Source organism: Perca flavescens, chromosome 12 (genome assembly GCF_004354835.1).
Source record: "Perca flavescens isolate YP-PL-M2 chromosome 12, PFLA_1.0, whole genome shotgun sequence".
NCBI classification, from domain to species: domain Eukaryota; kingdom Metazoa; phylum Chordata; class Actinopteri; order Perciformes; family Percidae; genus Perca; species Perca flavescens.
This window is the reverse complement of record NC_041342.1, coordinates 34202904-34217130: the sequence shown is the minus strand read 5'-3', so window position 1 is coordinate 34217130 and position 14227 is coordinate 34202904. Positions and strand designations below refer to the sequence as shown.

Here is a 14227-nt window from a genome sequence, read left to right as displayed (position 1 = left end):
CCCGAGGACAGCAGAAGTTACGTCAACAGTTATATGTATTCATCTCATAACAATGTTTATTATGTTTATGTATGAATGCACCAACCTGTGTGTGTGTGTGCATGTGTCTGTGTGCGTGTGTTTGTGTGTGTGTGTGTGTGTGTTTGTGTGTGTGTGTGTGTGTGTGTGTGTGTGTGTGTGTGTGTGTGTGTGTGTGTGTGTGCGTGTGTTTGTGTGTGTGTGTGTGTTTGTCTGTGTGTGTGTGTGTGTGTGTGTGTCTCTGTGTGTGTGTGTGTGTGTGTGTGTCCATCCATCTTTGTCCGCTTATCCGGTGTCGGGTCGCGGGGGGAGCAGCTCCAGCAGGGGACCCCAAACTTCCCTTTCCCGAGCAACATTAACCAGCTCCGACTGGGGGATCCCGAGATATAATCCCTCCACCTAGTCCTGGGTCTTCCCCGAGGCCTCCTCCCAGCTGGACCTCCCTCCACCTAGTCCTGGGTCTTCCCCGAGGCCTCCTCCCAGCTGGACGTGCCTGGAACACCTCCCTAGGGAGGCGCCCAGGGGGCATCCTTACCAGATGCCCGAACCACCTCAACTGGCTCCTTTCGACGCAAAGGAGCAGCGGCTCTACTCCGAGCTCCTCACGGATGACTGAGCTTCTCACCCTATCTCTAAGGGAGACGCCAGCCACCCTCCTGAGGAAACCCATTTCAGCCGCTTGTACCCTGGATCTCGTTCTTTCGGTCATGACCCAGCCTTCATGACCATAGGTGAGGGTAGGAACGAAAACTGACCGGTAGATCGAGAGCTTTTCCTTCTGGCTCAGCTCTCTTTTCGTCACAACGGTGCGATAGATTGAATGCAATACCGCACCCGCTGCGCCGATTCTCCGACCAATCCCCCGACCAATCCCCCACTCCATTGTCCCCTCACTCGCGAACAAGACACCAAGGTACTTAAACTCCTTCACTTGGGGTAAGGACTCATTCCCTACCTGGAGATTCAGGTAGGGGTGCTGATCCTCATCCCAACCGCTTCACACTCGGCTGCAATCCGACCCAGTGAGTGCTGAAGGTCGCAGGCCGATGATGCCATCAGGACCACATCATCTGCAAAGAGCAGCGATGAGATCCCCAGCCCACCAAACTGCAACCCCTCCCCACCCCGACTACGCCTCGATATCCTGTCCATAAATGTTACAAACAGGATTGGTGACAAAGCGCAGCCCTGGCGGAGGCCAACCCTCACCTGAAACGAGTCCGACTTACTGCCGAGAACCCGGACACAGCTCTCACTTTGGTCGTACAGAGATTGGAAGGGCCCTGAGTAGAGACCCCTCACCCCATATTCCCGCAGCACCTCCCACAGTATCTCCCGGAGGACCCGGTCATACGCCTTCTCCAGATCCACAAAACACATGTAGACCGGTTGGGCATACTCCCAGGCTCCCTCCAGGATCCTTGCGAGAGTGAAGAGCTGGTCCGTTGTTCCATGAACAGGATGGAATCCGCATTGTTCCTCCTCAACCCGAGGTTCGACTATCGGCCGAACCCTCCTTTCCAGCACCTTGGAGTAGACTTTACCAGGGAGGCTGAGAAGTGTGATACCCCTGTAATTGGCACACACTCTCTGGTCCCCCTTTTTTTAAAAGGGGAACCACCACCCCAGTCTGCCACTCCTTAGGCACCGTCCCAGACTTCCACGCAATGTTGAAGAGGCGTGTCAACCAGGACAGCCCCTCCACACCCAGAGCCTTGAGCATTTCTGGACGGATCTCATCAATCCCCGGGGCTTTGCTACTGTGGAGTTGTTTAACTACCTCAGCAACTTCCACCAGGGAAATTGACAACAATCCACCATCGGATTTAGGAGTTCCTCAAAGTGCTCCTTCCACCGCCCTATTACCTCCTCAGTTGAGGTCAACAGTGTCCCATCCTTACTGTACACAGCTTGGATGGTTCCCCGCTTCCCCCTCCTGACAGTTTTCCAGAAGCACCTTGGTGCCGAACGAAAGTCCTTCTCCATGTCTTCTCCAAACTTCTCCCACACCCGCTGCTTTGCCTCTTTCACGGCAGAGGCTGCAGCCCTTCGGGCCCTTCGGTATCCTGCAACTGCCTCCGGAGTCCTCTGGGATAACATATCCCGGAAAGACTCCTTCTTCAGTCGGACGGCTTCCCTGACCACCGGTGTCCACCACGGTGTTCGTTGGTTACCGCCCCTTGAGGCACCTAAGACCCTAAGACCACAGCTCCTCGCCGCGGATTAAGCAATGGAAACTTTGAACATTGTCCACTCGGGTTCAATGCCCCCAGCCTCCACAGGGATGCACAAAAAGCTCCACCGCAGGTGTGAGTTGAAAGTCTGTCGGACAGGGGCCTCCTCCAGACGTTCCCAATTTACCCGCACTACCCGTTTGGGCTTACCAGGTCTGTCCGGAGTCTTCCCCCACCCTCTGACCCAACTCACCACCAGATGGTGATCGGTTGACAGCTCTGCCCCTCTCTTCACCCGAGTGTCCAAAACATAAAGCCTCAGATCAGATGAAACGATTATGAAATCGATCATTGACCTTCGGCCTAGGGTGCTCTGGTACCATGTACACTTATGAGCATCCCTATGTTCGAACATGGTGTTCGTTATAGACAATCCATGACTAGCACAGAAGTCCAACAACAAACAACCACTCTGGTTTAGATCAGGGAGGCCGTTCCTCCCAATCACGCCTCTCCAGGTGTCTCCATCATTGCCCACGTGTGCGTTGAAGTCCCCCAGCAGAACAATGGAGTCCCCCACTGGCGCCCCATGCAGGACTCCATTCAAGGTCTCCAAGAAGGCCGAATACTCCGAACTCCTGTTTGGTGCATATGCACAAACAACAGTCAGAGTTTTCCCCCCCACAACCCGCAGGCGTAGGGAGGCGACCCTCTCGTCCACCGGGGTAAACTCCAACGTAGCGGCGCTCAGCCGGGGGCTTGTGAGTATCCCCACACCCGCCCGGCGCCTCACACCCTGGGCAACTCCGGAGAAGAAAAGAGTCCAACCCCTATCCAGGAGTATGGTTCCAGAACCGAGACTAAGCCCCACCAGATCTAACCAGTAGCGCTCCACCTCCCGCACCGTGTGGCAGCGCACCCGACCCCAGCGGTTCCTCCCACAGGTGGTGGGCCCATGGGCTGGAGAGGGAGTTGCCACGTTGCTTCTTCGGGCTGTGCCCGGCCGGGCTCCGTGGCAAACCCGGCCAACAGGCGCTTGCCGACGAGCCCGCCATCTGGGCCTGGCTCCAGACGGGGGCCCCGGGCTTCCTCCGGGCAGGGTCACTTCACCTCTTCTACGTTGTTCCATAGGGTTTTTGAACCGTTCTTTGTCTGGCCCCTCACCTGAGACCACTGTACCATAGGAGACCCTACCAGGAGCACAAAGCTCCAGACAACACAGCCCTCAGGGTCATAGGGACACACAAACCTCTCCACCACGATAAGGTGATGGTTCCCGGAGAGAGTGTGTGTGTGTGTATATACTTTATCCAACTTTTAATTTCACCCTCAAACTTTCAAAGGTTTCTAACATGAGTTTGTTATTATCATCTTAATATTTGGTGTTTATATATATATACACCGGTATAATATATATTATATATATATATATATATATATATATATATATATATATATATATATATATATATTAATTATACCGTATAATATATATATATATATATATATATATATATATATATATATATATATATATATATATACTTATATATATATAGTTACTCCACTACATTCATCTGTTCCAGCTTTAGTTACTAGTTACTTTAGTTACTCCGCTACATTCATCTGTTCCAGCTTTAGTTACTAGTTACTTTAGTTACTCCACTACATTCATCTGTTCCAGCTTTAGTTACTAGTTACTTTAGTTACTCCGCTACATTCATCTGTTCCAGATTTAGTTACTAGTTACTTTAGTTACTACGCTACATTCATCTGTTTCAGCTTTAGTTACTAGTTACTTTAGTTACTCCACTACATTCATCTGTTCCAGCTTTAGTTACTAGTTACTTCAGTTACTAGTTACTTTATTCACTCCGCTACATTCATCTGTTACAGCTTTAGTTACCAGTTACATTAGTTATTAGTTACTTTAGTTACTCCACTACATTCATCTGTTACAGCTTTAGTTACCAGTTACATTAGTTACTAGTTACTTTAGTTACTCCGCTACATTCATCTGTTTCAGCTTTAGTTACTAGTTACTTTAGTCACTCCGCTACATTCATCTGTTACAGCTTTAGTTACTAGTTACTTTAGTTACTCAGCTACATTCATCTGTTCCAGCTTTAGTTACTAGTTACTTTAGTTACTACGCTACATTCATCTGTTACAGCTTTAGTTACTAGTTACTTTAGTTACTCCACTACATTCATCTGTTCCAGCTTTAGTTACTAGTTACTTTAGTTACTCCACTACATTCATCTGTTCCAGCTTTAGTTACTAGTTACTTTAGTTACTACGCTACATTCATCTGTTACAGCTTTAGTTACTAGTTACTTTAGTTACTCCACTACATTCATCTGTTCCAGCTTTAGTTACTAGTTACTTTAGTTACTCCACTACATTCATCTGTTCCAGCTTTAGTTACTAGTTACTTTAGTTACTCCGCTACATTCATCTGTTCCAGCTTTAGTTACTAGTTACTTTAGTTACTCCGCTACATTCATCTGTTACAGCTTTAGTTACTAGTTACTTTAGTTACTCCGCTACATTCGTCTGTTACAGCTTTAGTTACTAGTTACTTTAGTTACTCCTCTACATTCATCTGTTCCAGCTTTAGTTACTAGTTACTTTAGTTACTCCGCTACATTCATCTGTTCCAGCTTTAGTTACTAGTTACTTTAGTTACTCCGCTACATTCATCTGTTACAGCTTTAGTTACTAGTTACTTTAGTTACTCCGCTACATTCGTCTGTTCCAGCTTTAGTTACTATTTACTTTAGTTACTCCGCTACATTCATCTGTTACAGCTTTAGTTACTAGTTACTTTAGTTACTCCGCTACATTCATCTGTTCCAGCTTTAGTTACTAGTTACTTTAGTTACTCCTCTACATTCATCTGTTACAGTTCTAGTTACTTGTTACTTTAGTTACTCCGCTACATTCATCTGTTACAGCTTTAGTTACTAGTTACTTTAGTTACTCCTCTACATTCATCTGTTCCAGCTTTAGTTACTAGTTACTTTAGTTACTCCGCTACATTCGTCTGTTCCAGCTTTAGTTACTAGTTACTTTAGTTACTCCGCTACATTCATCTGTTACAGCTTTAGTTACTAGTTACTTTAGTTACTCCACTACATTCATCTGTTACAGCTTTAGTTACTAGTTACTTTAGTTACTCAGCTACATTCGTCTGTTCCAGCTTTTGTTACTAGTTACTTTAGTTACTCCGCTACATTCATCTGTTACAGCTTTAGTTACTAGTTACTTTAGTTACTCCACTACATTCATCTGTTCCAGCTTTAGTTACTAGTTACTTTAGTTACTCCGCTACATTCATCTGTTCCAGATTTAGTTACTAGTTACTTTAGTTACTACGCTACATTCATCTGTTTCAGCTTTAGTTACTAGTTACTTTAGTTACTCCACTACATTCATCTGTTCCAGCTTTAGTTACTAGTTACTTTATTCACTCCGCTACATTCATCTGTTACAGCTTTAGTTACCAGTTACATTAGTTATTAGTTACTTTAGTTACTCCACTACATTCATCTGTTACAGCTTTAGTTACCAGTTACATTAGTTACTAGTTACTTTAGTTACTCCGCTACATTCATCTGTTTCAGCTTTAGTTACCAGTTACATTAGTTACTCCGCTACATTCATCTGTTACAGCTTTAGTTACTAGTTACTTTAGTTACTACGCTACATTCATCTGTTCCAGCTTTAGTTACTAGTTACTCCACTACATTCATCTGTTCCAGCTTTAGTTACTAGTTAATTTAGTTACTCCGCTACATTCATCTGTTCCAGCTTTAGTTACTAGTTACTTTAGTTACTCCGCTACATTCATCTGTTACAGCTTTAGTTACTAGTTACTTTAGTTACTCCGCTACATTCGTCTGTTACAGCTTTAGTTACTAGTTACTTTAGTTACTCCTCTACATTCATCTGTTCCAGCTTTAGTTACTAGTTACTTTAGTTACTCCGCTACATTCATCTGTTCCAGCTTTAGTTACTAGTTACTTTAGTTACTCCGCTACATTCATCTGTTCCAGCTTTAGTTACTAGTTACTTTAGTTACTCCGCTACATTCATCTGTTCCAGCTTTTTAGTTACTATTTACTTTAGTTACTCCTCTACATTCATCTGTTACAGTTCTAGTTACTAGTTACTTTAGTTACTCCTCTACATTCATCTGTTCCAGCTTTAGTTACTAGTTACTTTAGTTTCCGTTACATTCATCTGTTCCAGCTTTAGTTACTATTTAGTTCTGTTTCAGCTTTAGTTACTAGTTACTTTAGTTACTCCTCTACATTCATCTGTTACAGTTCTAGTTACTGTTCTTTAGTTACTCCTTTACATTCATCTGTTCCAGCTTTAGTTTAGTTACTTTAGTTACTCCTCTACATTCATCTGTTCCAGCTTTAGTTACTAGTTACTTTAGTTACTAGTTACATTCGTCTGTTCCAGCTTTAGTTATCTAGTTACTTTAGTTACTAGTTACTTTCATCTGTTCCAGCTACATTCATCTGTTACAGCTTTAGTTACTAGTTACTTTAGTTACTCCACTACATTCATCTGTTCCAGCTTTAGTTACTAGTTACTTTAGTTACTCCACTACATTCATCTGTTCCAGCTTTAGTTACTAGTTACTTTAGTTACTCAGCTACATTCATCTGTTCCAGCTTTAGTTACTAGTTACTTTAGTTACTCCACTACATTCATCTGTTACAGCTTTAGTTACTAGTTACTTTAGTTACTCCGCTACATTCATCTGTTACAGCTTTAGTTACTAGTTACTTTAGTTACTCCACTACATTCATCTGTTACAGCTTTAGTTACTAGTTACTTTAGTTACTCCGCTACGTTCATCTGTTACAGCTTTAGTTACTAGTTACTTTAGTTTTACATTCATGTTCTCTTTAGTTACATTCTTCTGTTACATTCATCTTTCCAGCTTTAGTTACTAGTTACTTTAGTTACTCCGCTACATTCGTCTGTTACAGCTTTAGTTACTAGTTACTTTAGTTAGTTACATTCGTCTGTTCCAGCTTTAGTTACTAGTTACTTTAGTTACTCCGCTACATTCATCTGTTCCAGCTTTAGTTACTAGTTACTTTAGTTACTCCTCTACATTCATCTGTTACAGTTCTAGTTACTTGTTACTTTAGTTACTCCGCTACATTCATCTGTTCCAGCTTTAGTTACTAGTTACTTTAGTTACTCCTATACATTCATCTGTTCCAGCTTTAGTTACTAGTTACTTTAGTTACTCCGCTACATTCGTCTGTTCCAGCTTTAGTTACTAGTTACTTTAGTTACTCCGCTACATTCATCTGTTACAGCTTTAGTTACTAGTTACTTTAGTTACTCCACTACATTCATCTGTTACAGCTTTAGTTACTAGTTACTTTAGTTACTCAGCTACATTCGTCTGTTCCAGCTTTAGTTACTATTTACTTTAGTTACTCCGCTACATTCATCTGTTCCAGCTTTAGTTACTAGTTACTTTAGTTACTCCTCTACATTCATCTGTTACAGTTCTAGTTACTTGTTACTTTAGTTACTCCGCTACATTCATCTGTTCCAGCTTTAGTTACTAGTTACTTTAGTTACTCCTCTACATTCATCTGTTCCAGCTTTAGTTACTAGTTACTTTAGTTACTCCACTACATTCATCTGTTCCAGCTTTAGTTACTAGTTACTTTAGTTACTCCACTACATTCATCTGTTCCAGCTTTAGTTACTAGTTACTTTAGTTACTAGTTACCTTACACATTAAGATTACTCCACACAGAACACATAGTTTATAAAATCTGATGTTTAATAATTTAATACTTAAACTACATTCCCCTGATGATACTTACACACTTTTACTAAATTAACATTTTCACTGCAGGACTTGTACTGTAACAGAGTATTTTTTACAGTGTGGTATCAGTACTTTTACTGCAGTAAATGATCTGAATACTTCTCCCACCACCGTCCAAGGTTTTTTCCTGAGGTTTTGTCACGGAAGTGGCCGGAGTGTCCTCTGCGCCTCAGACCTGCGCAGTAGCGGACTGGGTGTAGTCTGGACTCCCGTCTTTTCCTGCTGGAGTTTTGCTGGAGTTGCATGGCCGCGGACACAAAGAGCTGAGGCCCTCCCCGAGCTTAGACATTCACACCAGCGAGAAGAGCCGGGACACAAGCTCTGGACTCGGCCTGGAGCGAAGACAACCACCCGCTGTCTGCGTTACTCTCTGGTTGTAGCCGTTTTCCTCGGGGAATCTGTCGCTATAACGGGATTAGTTTGGGCAAAAACTTTCGGAATAAGTTCAGGGAGAGTTTGTGTCGGAGTTTTTTTGACCCCCTTTTTCTGGTTGGCGTTGGAGACGGAGAGGACTGAAAAAAAAAATGCGACGTTTGATCGGGGCTCTGGTTGCCTGGAGCTGGGTGGCGATGTGCGTCCGGGCCGCCATGGATGAATGTTCGGACGAGCAGAACCGCGCGCAGCGCTGCATGCCCGAGTTCGTTAACGCAGCTTTTAATGTAACCGTGGTGGCGACCAACACCTGCGGCTCTCCCCCGGAGGAGTACTGCGTGCAGACCGGCGCCACCGGGGTCACTAAGTCGTGCCACATCTGCGACGCCCGGGACCCCCGGAACCACCACAGCGCCGTGTACCTGACCGACTACAACAACCAGCAGGATACTACGTGGTGGCAGAGCCAGACCATGCTGGCGGGCATCCAGTACCCGAACTCCATCAACCTCACCCTGCACCTCGGTAAGATCCTCTTCGATAACACCCTCTTGTACACGCGCGAGATCCACCGCGCCGAATCCCTATGTAAAAAAACCTACAATTCAAAGTTGTCTTGCTTCCTGATAAAATCATGTACTTATATTTACACAAAGACTTATATTTTATAATTCCTGACTAACTACTATTTTATTCGGGATACACCCAGTACACCTAAACTATACTTTAAGTCGTAAATTCCAACTTTAGAGTTCAGATTTCCCCTCTGTCGCGCTGAATCCCTGTGTAAAACCCTTCAATTAAAATAAAGGTTGTCTTGCTTCCAGATAACTCACGTACATAAATGAAGACGTATATCACGTATATCTTTAAATTCCTAAAGAACTTCTCTTTTATTCGGCATAAACCCAATGCACATAAACCATACCTTTTTGTCGCAAATTCCAACTTTACAGATCAGGTTTGCCTCGCCGAATCCTACGAACATTTTAAGATTTCATTGCTTCCCGATGAAATAACCTACATAAATAACCACAAAACATACTCTATTATTCGTAACGATCTTTTCTTTGATTCGGCACACACCCAGTACCCTTAAACCGTACTTTTCGCTCGTAAATTCAACTTTACATATCAGGTTTGCCTCTGCCGCTTCACTTCTTACGGTAAAGTTAAATACACCTCAGCGGGCAGCGGTCCCCAGGCTGTAAACAGTTTTTTTTTTTTTTTAAGTTTACAAATCAAACTAGTGTTTGGTGTGTGGTAGCTGGCTACCGAATCGAAGACAACCTCGTTAAGATTGACAAAAAAACTATCTGCAGCGGTGACAAATGATGGAATCCCGGTTGCATACTAGGGGGAACACGGTAAATTGGCGAAGTTTTCTGCGGAGTTTGGTGTGACTTGCTGCTGTGTGGAGATGAAAGGGTTGCTGCTTAACTGTGACGGACACGGTGCTGTGGTGATCTTTATTTTATACCAAAATGGAGAAAACCAGCTGACAGAGGAATGTCGGAATGTCACTGCCGTGCTGCTGCTCTCTTCTATTCTTATTTTAAGGTTTGAGCTCGAGACCAGTGATGATGTAACTCGGAACACTTTGGGAATGAGGCATTTCTTCTTGCTGCTAGCAGTTCATCATGGAGGACATCGTTTTCATTGTTGGGGGTTGTGTGTGTGTGTGTATATCTGTGTGTGTGTGTGTGTGTGTGTGTGTGTGTGTGTGTATATATCTCTGTATCTGTGTGTGTGTGTGTATATATATATCTCCGTTTCTGTGTGTGTGTGTGTATCTCTGTGTGTGTGTGTATATATCTGTATCTGTGTGTGTGTGTGTCTGTATCTGTGTGTGTGTGTGTGTGTATATCTGTGTGTGTGTGTGTGTATATCTCTGTATCTGTGTGTGTGTGTGTATATCTCTGTATCTGTGTGTGTGTGTATATGTGTGTGTGTGTGTGTGTGTGTGTGTGTGTGTGTGTGTGTGTCTCTGTGTGTGTATCTCTGTATCTGTGTGTGTGTGTATGTGTGTATGTCTGTGTGTGTGTGTGTGTGTGTGTGTATCTGTGTGTATCTGTGTGTGTGTGTGTGTGTGTATATCTCTGTATGTGTGTGTGTGTGTGTGTGTGTGTGTGTGTGTGTGTGTGTGTGTGTGTGTGTGTGTGTGTGTGTGTGTTGTGTGTGTGTGTGTGTGTGTGTGTAGATGGGGGTTGAACCTGTTTCCTGACCTGACTGTAGGCTCAGCAGCACCAGTTGCATCTTTTTGTGATTTCCAGTGTTTGTTTGACACACTGGTCTGGTTCGGAGGTGTGAAGTTAACAACCTGTTGTTGTTTGGGAGGGGGAGGGGTCTGAGAACAGCTGGTCTGAAAGAAGTATTCAGATACTTTACTTACTTTGCAGTAAAAGTACTAATACCACAGTGTAACATGTTACAGTACAAGTCCTGCATTGAAAATGTAACTAGGGGTGCACTGATCCGATATTAGGATCGGATATCGGCCCCGATATTGACTAAATAGTCCAGTTATGTTACATTTTTGTTCCTCCATTGCAGCCCTTAACTGCGTTCCCTTCTCCCTCATGGTAGTAACTTTATAAAACAACAATTAGTAACCCACAACTAACTCTCTTTAACAGGATAAAACACCATAGCATATAACAATGTGACTTAAACAGTTTCTAACACTAATATATATATATATATATATATGCAGTCCCTCCAGAAGAACGCAATTATGCGCATTTTTTTCAAATATGCCACACTTGCGCCGCATAAATTGCCGATTTCTGCGCAAAATATGCGGTTACTTAGATGATTTCATAATCCCCGCATTTTTGTTGGAATAAAAGTCCCATAATATATCTTAGCAGAAAGTAGAAAAATGTTGCGTTTACTTAACACAGCCACAGTTTTTGCAAGTTCCCGCAATTTCATTGCACAAAATTGCATCCTCTATATTCCATTGCATTTTTTTTAACAAAACATGCTGCATAATCAAGGATTTTTACCCCTCAACAATCACAAAAACACTCTGCATTTTTCTGTATATATATTTGCTTTTTTTGATAACTCTGCAAACCCTTGGTGTTCTCTCAATGAGCTTCATGAGGTAGTCACCTGAAATGGTTTTACCTTCACAGGTGTGCTTTGTCAGGGTTCATTAGTGGAATTATTTCCCTTATTAATAAAAAAGCAAAGGGTGGCTACTTTGAAGAATCTAAAATATAAGACATGTTTTCAGTTATTTCACACTTTTTTGTTAAGTACATAATTCCATATGTGTTCATTCATAGTTTTGATGCCTTCAGTGAGAATCTACAATGTAAATAGTCATGAAAATAAAAAGGAAACACATTGAATGAGAAGGTGTGTCCAAACTTTTGGCCTGTACTGTATATATTATGGATTCACACTTTATCCAGCTTTTAATTTCACCCTGAAACTTTCAGAGGTTTCTAACATGAGTTCTGTATTATAATCTTAATATTTGGTGTAATATTTGACTAGTTTAGTTGACACCTGATGCATTCGTCTGTGCACTTCTACGTGTTCTCGTGTTGAATCTCTCTCTCTCTATCTGCAGCTCTGTCAGCCGCCGGCGTCTTTAGATTTCCCGGCACTTTGCGGCTCGGCCCTTTTTTTTTTTTTTTTTTTTTTTTTTTAAATACCTGAGTCTATTTCTGCAGCCCGGGGGCTGTTTTTAACACCGACTCACATTCCTGAGAGGTTCGGTCACGCTGCCGTCTCTGCAGCCTCAGGTGCTGAACTCTGATTCCTCGTTTTCACATGGAAATGAGTTTTAATTACACACTCCTCCGGGCCAAGTTCTCTTTGTTTCCTTCCTAATTACAGCTCGGCACACCAGCTTTGTTCTGCTGGAGGTAATCCTCTCAGGGCTATTCAGCTCCTCCAGCAGCTACACGCCAATGTTGACGCTCTCTTTTCACTTTGTTTGTTGCTTTTTGCACTCTTTTTTTTTTTTTTTTTTTTCTTCAGCTTTTTGCACTGTTTTTTGATGTTTTTATCGTTTTGTTGACTTCAAAGTTGTAATATTTCAAGGAAAATAGTTGTAATTTATAAAAAAGTTGTAATATTTTAGAAAAACTTTTAATATTTGAGAAAATAGGTGTTATATTTTAGAAAAAAATTGTAATATTTTACAAAAGAAATTGTAATATTTTACAAAATAGTTGTAATTTATAAAATAGTTGTTATATTTTATAAAATAGTTGTAATATTTTATAAAAAGTTGTAATATTCTATTTTATTCTATCATCAGGATTTTGTCTCTTATATATATTTTTTGCCAAGTATTGTGAGAAAAGTTGGATTTAAAAAAATATATATTTCCAGAATTTCTTTTGAATATTACAAGAAAAAAGCCTAAATATTAGGAGAAAAAAGCAAACGTTTTAAAGGGTCAACCTGGACCCTGTTTACCATGTTTCTGTGTCTAAGTGACTGATGAGAACAACAATCTCTGAAACTTGTCCAGTATTAAAGAGAAACAACTGCTGACAGACTCCAAATATTATTCTAAGTGTCTGACAACATTATGGGATGGATCCCTACTGAGATAGACTTTTAAAACCTCTTTAAGACCTTTCTGTTTAACCAGAAACAGCTCTGAAGTCGCTAGCGCTAAACCCACCAGACTCCATTTTAAAAAAACACTACTTTTAGCGTGTATAGAGCCAACATATTTTCACATGTAAATCAGTAAACTATGTGTTTATTTTAACAAATCTAGAGTTGTGATGGTTGGTTAAAGTGTAAAGACATCTCAAAATGGCTTTTCATAGTTTTATTTAGTTTCTGTGGACTTTGAATGAAGTGTATTTTACGATGCCAAAATTACTGTTTATTTACATGGAGTCTGGTGGGGTTAGCCAATGCAATTTCACAGATGTTTTTATCTAAAAAATGGATCTTACTCTTTAACAAAAAGGTAGACCTCCTTAGAAATCCTTTCATAATGTTGTCAGACACTTAGAATATTAATCTGAGTCTGGCAGCGGCAAAACAAGCACTTTAGTGAAAGTAAATACAAGCTGGACACTTACTATTTACTTATATTGTAGCTTGTTTCTCCATCTCTCTTAATACTGGACCAATGTCAGAGAATGTTGTTCCCATCAGTCACTAAGACACATGAACGTAGGGTTGGAAATTACCCCTTTTAAAGCACCACAGATTTCTAGGTAACGGAGTATTTAAACCAAAGTCCAGCGGAGTGTAAGTGTTTTCTTGTGATTGTGTGATTACATCTTTCAGTAAATATTTGTCGGCTGCACAGGAAGTGATCCCGCGACAGTTTGTTGAAAGTTGAAGGGCTCGTTGAGTTTCTAGAGTTAGTCTTCCTGTTGAAATTGTTTCCTGTTTAAAAAGACTGTAAACATTTGGTGTTTTTCTGGCATAATGAGTTTCAACAGAGACGACAGTCAGAGAATCAGAAAGCTGTGCAGACTATTCCCTCTCTACATACTACTCTCTACTGCTGTCTCTCTACATACTACTCTCTACTGTTGTCTCTCTACATACTACTCTCTACTGCTGTCTCTCTCTACATACTACTCTCTACTGCTGTCTCTCTACATACTACTCTCTACTGTTGTCTCTCTACATACTACTCTCTACTGTTGTCTCTACATACTACTCTCTACTGTTGTCTCTACATACTACTCTCTCTACATACTACTCTCTACTGTTGTCTCTCTACATACTACTCTCTACTGTTGTCTCTCTACATACTACTCTCTACTGTTGTCTCTCTACATACTACTCTCTA

General features: G+C 41.8%; 1 protein-coding gene across 1 annotated transcript in view; it reads left to right on the top strand.

Moving 5' to 3' along the window:
- The first annotated feature begins 8256 nt into the window (after positions 1-8256).
- The window catches only part of lamc1 (laminin, gamma 1), a 141015-nt gene continuing 135044 nt past the window's right edge, over positions 8257-14227 (top strand). The window contains exon 1 of the mRNA XM_028592310.1: positions 8257-8964. Within this exon, the coding sequence (XP_028448111.1) occupies positions 8592-8964 (373 nt within the window). The 5' untranslated portion in view covers positions 8257-8591. The remainder of the gene's footprint in view (positions 8965-14227) is intronic.